This window comes from Geospiza fortis, unplaced genomic scaffold, assembly GCF_000277835.1.
Source record: "Geospiza fortis unplaced genomic scaffold, GeoFor_1.0 scaffold5, whole genome shotgun sequence".
Lineage (NCBI taxonomy): Eukaryota > Metazoa > Chordata > Aves > Passeriformes > Thraupidae > Geospiza > Geospiza fortis.
Genome location: NW_005054421.1, coordinates 2,332,770 through 2,339,289, shown reverse-complemented (window position 1 = coordinate 2,339,289; position 6,520 = coordinate 2,332,770). Strand labels below are relative to the sequence as shown.

The 6,520-nt window shown below is 45.2% G+C and overlaps 1 protein-coding gene across 2 annotated transcripts in view; it reads left to right on the top strand.

Annotated features, from left to right (window-relative positions):
- Window positions 1-773: 773 nt before the first annotated feature.
- Window positions 774-6,520, top strand: part of LOC102033563 (pre-B-cell leukemia transcription factor 1) — a 128,201-nt gene continuing 122,454 nt past the window's right edge. Inside the window, exons 1-2 of one of the 2 annotated variants that reach the window (XM_005426728.3) lie at window positions 774-791; window positions 1,283-1,356. In XM_005426728.3, the coding sequence (XP_005426785.3) occupies window positions 790-791; window positions 1,283-1,356 (76 nt within the window). In that variant the 5' untranslated portion in view covers window positions 774-789. Of the gene's footprint in view, window positions 792-1,136; window positions 1,156-1,282; window positions 1,357-6,520 lie in introns of those variants that run through there. The other variant, XM_031061655.1, reaches the window with a different exon arrangement.

The window sequence follows — 6,520 nt, the reverse complement described above, 5'->3', positions numbered from 1 at the left end:
TTTTTTTTTTTTTTTTTGTAAATTATTATTATTATTTTTAATTCTGAGCTGGCAAACACACAGTATTTATCAATAACATTTGGCTTTGCATTTCCTCCTTCCCTTCTACTATGGCAAGGTTGTTTTGCTGCCTCTTTTTTTTTTGTTTGTTTGTGTTTTCTTCTTTGGTTATTTTTTTTCCTAAATTAAGTTTTTGTAAGATGCAAAGTGCCAGCATTATTTGTAAGAGGGCCCTTACAGCGTATGTACGTGATTTGCGTATACCCAAATGTCTGCGCCCATCTGGGTGTGCTGATAAGGGAGCACTGTGGTTCTGCAAGGGTATATACCTTTGAGAGACTTCATCAGATATATAAATCTTTTTAGCATGTTGTGGGTGGTGGGGTAAGTAGTGTGAATGTTTGCCAGATGTTCACATCATCTTTCGCGTGTAATTTTGGTTGGTAAACAGAAATCCCCGCAACCGGCGCCGGATAGCAACAGCCCTGTGTGCAACTGAACCCTTGGCTAAATCACCCCATGGCTCAAGAGAAAAAATGAAAATAAAGCTGTTTCTTTGCCTCGGCGGGCGCGTGGTGGGTTTTAAAACCAGCCAATTAAAGCGCCCCCTCCCCAAAGTCTCTCCTCAAAACCCACAGGAGAACGGTCAGCTCTGGAATAACAGCAGCCGAAAGGAGCAGCGTTGAATAGCATTCCCTCCCCTTCCCAGAAGCAGCCGGCTGTGATTTTTTAATGTGTTTACTGTCCCTATTGTAAAGAATTAAATTTTAACACCTGCAAATAAGCTGGATGTAAGTAGCATGGAGGCAGAGGAATGGGCTTCTCTGTCCATGTGTCTTCCTGTGCTCCACGTTGGGCGCTGAAATTCCCTGAATTGACAGCTCTAAGCAGGGGATGTTTCCAGCACTGGGGCAAGGAGGAGTTCATTTCCCCTCTGCCTCACAAATAAAGCACATGGCCTGATGTGATATTGGAGATGGAGGACAGGGAGAGCCCAGTGCTGTGTATTGAACAAGGCAGTTGATATGAGCTTGGCTCCCAAAAGCTGCTGGCTCTGCCGTGGAGCATCGCCTGCCTCGTGCCGGCCGTGGAGCTGCTCGGTGGCAAAGGCGCTTTTCATTCCTAAACTGGTGACATTCACCTCCCCTGCCTTGGGTAGGTGGCTGTTTGCAGCACTGGGGGCTCAAACCTGCCCTCCCTTCAGCAGCCAGCGTGAATTTGGAAAGTTGTTGCTCGTGGTGACAGTGGGAGCTCACCCTCCCCTCTTTTCTTTTCTCTCCAGGAAACATGCTTTAAACTGCCACAGGATGAAGCCGGCGCTTTTTAATGTCTTGTGTGAAATCAAAGAAAAAACAGGTAGGAAATCAATGCTGTTGGTTTTGTATTGTTTTTCTTTTTGTTCTTTGGGGATTTTATTTCCCAAGTTTGTGTCCCCCCCCCGCCCCAATGCAGCGCTATTTAAGTGGGGAGAAATAACTCCTTGGTATTTAATGCTTCTGGCAGTGGACTTGCATGATGTGGTTTGTGTCTAGAAGAGAAAATATCGTGGTTTAATTTCTATTGTATGGCCTTTCTTTATTTATTGCTTTTTCTGGGGAGGAAAAAAAAATCAACCCCCTTGCAATTTGTGTCTTGCTCTAGTTTCTTCTTTAAGACATGGCACTGCTTAAAAAATAGCAAAAAAAATCTGAATGCAGAGTGGGTGCGTGGGAAATAATCGCAACAAAATGAAACTGTGCAGTTTTATTACCATTAGTATTCAGGTAAACACAAAGGTTTCTTACATTTTTTTTAAAGAAAGAGTTAAAATGCTCTTGTCTGCCAATCATCCAGGCTAGCTCATGTAAGAGCAAGTTGTCAGTTGCCTTTAGTGAAAGCAATATATTAGATTGTTAGTTACTTTAGGGTACTGTTGTTTTATGGCGTGGGGTGTTCTCAGGCTTCTTTAGAAGCTAATGGCATGAGAGCGTTGGTTCTGCTGTTTCCCACTTTCCAGACCTCCTACCATGTACTAACACACTTATAACACATCCCAGGGGGGCATTTAAATTTTAAAAGCAACAATTAAAAAATAGCAGTCATCAATCAAGGGTGATCTTAAACAACAGATGCTCAGGGAAGGACATTTAGCAACATGCACCACTTATTTATGTATTTGTTGGAATCTCTTTTTTTTTTTTTTTGGATTTAAATGTAAAAAAAAAAAAAGTGGGGGGAATGATGGAAATTTGGGGGTGGTTAATCTCTCCTGTTGGCTTTCTGAGCTGACCAGAGTTGATCTGTGGTCTTTCCCAAGCCGCCGTGGCTGCCTTGTTTTAGCACACTGCAAAGTACTTGACTTTTCCCCCCCTTCCCCCCTCTTTACAACAAGGACTGAAACAGTCAATAATTCATATCTAAGCCATATAAGCAAGGGCATGACATGAATGAAAGTGACAATAAATATGATTGCACACCCAGTTGATATACATTGATAGTTACACATAAAAGGGGAGCAGCTTTCAGAAACCTGAACTGGGTCTTATTTTTTTTTTTCGCTGTTCTTAAATATATATATATCTAAAACCTCCCAGCATGAGCAGCTGATTGAAAATACAATTACTTGACTCCTGCAATATATATAAAATGACTAAGAGGGCCCTTTGTTAAGCATTGTTTGTGCAGCGTGTAGCCCAGACAAAGCACCTACCGATGGCATTCGGCTCTCCCGAGTCCTCCCGGCTGCGGGGCCGCCTCTGACCTTCCCGAGGAGTCCTTCCCTACAGACTTCCCATAAGAACCAGCAGTGGGTTTGGTATGGGGACCTCCAAACTCTTCTTATGCTGTAATGTGAGAGAGTCTACGTAGAGAGAAAGGTTCAGGATTTTACAGCGTTGCCCCGCGCGCCTCCGCAAAAAAAGGGAGCCACCGAGTTCCTTTCCCTCTTCTCTCTTTCTGCTTTAATTTTGCGTGAGCCAAGGAACCTTTGCCTGTCTCTTCCCTAAGTGTGTTTGATGCTGTATTTGATGCTCCATATGTTGCCTGTGCAGGGACACTTTTTGGCAGAGTAACTGTTTAATCCCAGCTCAGCTTCGCTATCAGCGCAGTGGCAAAGTTAGGGAACGAGGAATCTGCTGGGACCAAACTTGGTGGGGAAAGCCAGGTGAGCTCAGGGATGCTGTGAGGTCTCAGTGAGCTGGAGAGGGATGAGGAGCTGTGCATAGCCACAGTGCCAGGGTGTGATAATTCCTGTCTGCGAAGGAAAATGGAAAGAGATGGTATAGGGCGAAGCAGGCTGCTGGAAATAAGGATATTCAGGTGTGAACTGGGGCTGTTTTACATTTTTATAAATGCTGTTTGTTGGTGTTGTGCCTGGATTACTTGCCTTACGGGGCTGTGCTGTGGAGGTCTCCAAAGAGGTTGACTCGAGATGGCTTTTGGAGCGTTGTTTATCTACCCTTGGATATGTTTGCGGTGAATTCTTTCACTTTGCAAATTCAAAGACCTCCTCCTCTCTCCCCCCTATCTGCGTCCCCAAAAGTCACACTTCATAAGAAAGCAAACAGCCAGATGGTTTCGGTTTATTTTTATTATTTTTTTTTAATCATTGCTTTGTGGGCCCAATGCTAGGAGGAAGTTTGCCTTGTTTTTTCTGGGGCCGAGGGTACCGCCTGCGTCTGTTTGCTTACCCCTTCCTTGCGGGCAGCGGCGTGAAAGTTGAGCCAACTTCTCGCTTCCCACTTTCCATTTAGCTTCCCAGATTTTTGCATGTGTGGCGTTTGAAATCCTGGTGATTGTTTGTGGTCACTGGTGGGTGTTTGAAAGTGCGTGCGTACATCTTCCCCCCGGCGTTATGATGTGCAGAAATGTGCGTTCGGTTACCCCGTGCCTGATTTAAGTGACTCCAGAGCCTTACAGAGACTTTACCACCATCTCTCGCAACATTATGGCTACTATTTCATAGTGTTAACCTTGTCTTGAGCAAACCCAAAGTGTCCATAAAGTTCTCACAAAAATAGGTCATCTCTACTGGCCAAAGAGTCGCCTTTTGCATTTGGGCTCTTCTGGTTTTTTAAAGTATTTATTATTGCTTCTAAAAATTATAATGATAAAATGCAACCCCCTGAGCTTTTTTTTTTTTTTGTCTGCAGACCTTTGGGGTGATATCTGTTTAAAAGTAATAAAAGTTGAGAGGTCTGATCCAGGCAGGAGTATGTAGGGGAAGGAAAAAAATTGCTGCTAAATATACATTGAAGTTGTCGGCGTTCATTTGGTGTGTTTTCACTTGCTGTTGGTCGCTTTGTTGCGAGGGAAGGGGCAGGACTGCCTTCAAATGGCTGGCTGGCTTTTTGGAATAATAATTATGGAAATGGGAGGCATTGTTGTCCTAAATACAATTGATTCCTCCATCAATAGGGATTGAAATCGGAAATTGCATTCCTGATTTATAAAAAGTTTGAAGGCAGGGGTAGGGTCTCTGTCTTTACGGCTGTTTATTTTTTTTCCCTCTTGTTTTTTTCCCCTCTCTCTTGGTATGTTTTTTTTTTAAGCTGTTCTCTGCATGAGCAGAATAGCTAAGCAGAAGAATCAGGCAAGGCGTACGCAGACGTGGGGTCCTTGGATGGCAAACTGGAAAATATCTGCTGTCAAAATGCAGCAGCATCTATTTCAGCTGTGAGCCTTTCCCAACTCCCATCTCCTTCGGCAGGGACCGGTGGGGAGAGGCTGAGCACAGGATATATGACCATTTAATCTGATTCCTCCTCCTTAAGAGCTTTTCCCATCGTTTCACTTTCTCCGCTCATTTGGGGGAGGTGAGGGCATCGGGCAAATTCTACTTGTTAAGAAGACCCTGACTTTGCATTTGAAATCCCACAATTTTTATTTTCTTAGCCTCCTCTCCCTCCTGTGTCGAAGGAATTTGGGATTAAAAGGAAAATGTACCTAGCACCAATGGGGGGGGATTTACAAAGTGGAATGTTTATAGACAGCACTGATTAGCCATGCAGTTGTTTTTGAATAATGGGTTTGTTGTCTTTTTTTGGTTTTTTTTAATTTTAGAACATAATAGCTATATAAGGTGCCTCTTAGCTACCTTTCCCTGTGCATTATCTTCAGCAAACTTAACTCAAATCAGATCTTTGGAGGAGGTAGGATTTTTCCCCTTCTTCTCTTCCTTAACACCCCTTTGTTCTCTCCAGCTCTGTGTTCAATTAACACCCCCATCGCAGAACTGTAGTCTTTTTTTTTTTTTTTTTTTAATGTCTGTTACTGTATTTCACTTCTGACACCTCTCTTATTATTCTTGCCTGCTATTTCTCTTTAATATAGCAATTATGATATGGGGTTTCTTTTTCTCCCTCCCTCCCCTCTTTTCCCCACGCCCCAAGTAAAACCCCACCACGAGCAGCATGGGGAGAAGAGGGGCAGATGGGGTGTGTGCAGTGCTGGGGTTTTTGGGGTGTGGGGCAGAGCTTTAACAGGGGTGCACTGGCAAGCCTAGAGCCCCTTGGCTGGAGCATTCCTCCCAGCAGGATGGGGCAGCTTGCTTTCCTTCCCCCCAGCCCTTCCCCAGGGTATCAAATCCTGCCCTCCTCCTTATCCTGCCTTTCCACTGAGGAGGTTTCCCAAGGCGCAGGAGAGAGTTCAAAACCCCGATTTGAATTTCAATGCAATTCTTGCACCTAAGGCATCATTCTGCTGCTTGGAAAGAAAGCTCATCAGGAAAGTGCTCAGTCCTCCAGCCCTGCAGGATCCGGGTCCCTGCTCAGCTCTGGGCAGGTCCAGCCCTCGCCCGGCTGCTCTCCCTCCTGCCCTTCAAAGGGGAGGAAGCCTTTGCTTTGATATTTGTTATTACTGATTTTTTTTTTTTCCCTTCCAGTTGAAAGGCTTTGAAGGCAACAGTGATGTTTCTCTCTCAGTGCCAGGCAGAGCCTGCAGGGTCCCTGGTGTGGCTGCCCTGGGGGGAGGTGAAACATTTTGGGAGAGCGGGGCCTCCAGCTCCATCCACACTGCCTGAGGAAGCCTTGCTATAACTCACAATTAAATTGCTTCCAGAAACCTGATGTCTTCAAGGGAAAGGAGGGGAGGGAGTGTGCAAGGGACTGGAAGATAGGGATGGTTTGATAGACCTTGTCTTGGTGGAGGAGTGGCTACCTCTGGGACTGGAAACCATTCATCCTGATGGGAGGTGGGACATGTCCCAGTAGGTCCTGGCAGCTGGAAGGAGCAGGGTCTTCAGGGCTGGACCTGTCCCTAAAACAAGTCAGTTTTCTGGGCTTTTATCTTCCAGTATGGTGGTGTCCATCAGGGATCTGCTGGGGATGGGTGCCTTTGGAGGAGCGTGCTTGAGGGCAGGCTTCTCTTTTTTACTTTTAATTTCATATTTTCTTTTTCTCCCCTGGTAGCATGTGGTAGGAGCTCTTTGAATGGAGCAGGCTTAATTAGTTTAATCAAAATTGGCCTCCTGCAATCCTCCAGGGGAGGAGGTGGGAAGAACAGGGCTGCCAGTGGGCTCTTCTTCCCACCTCCTCTCCCTCAG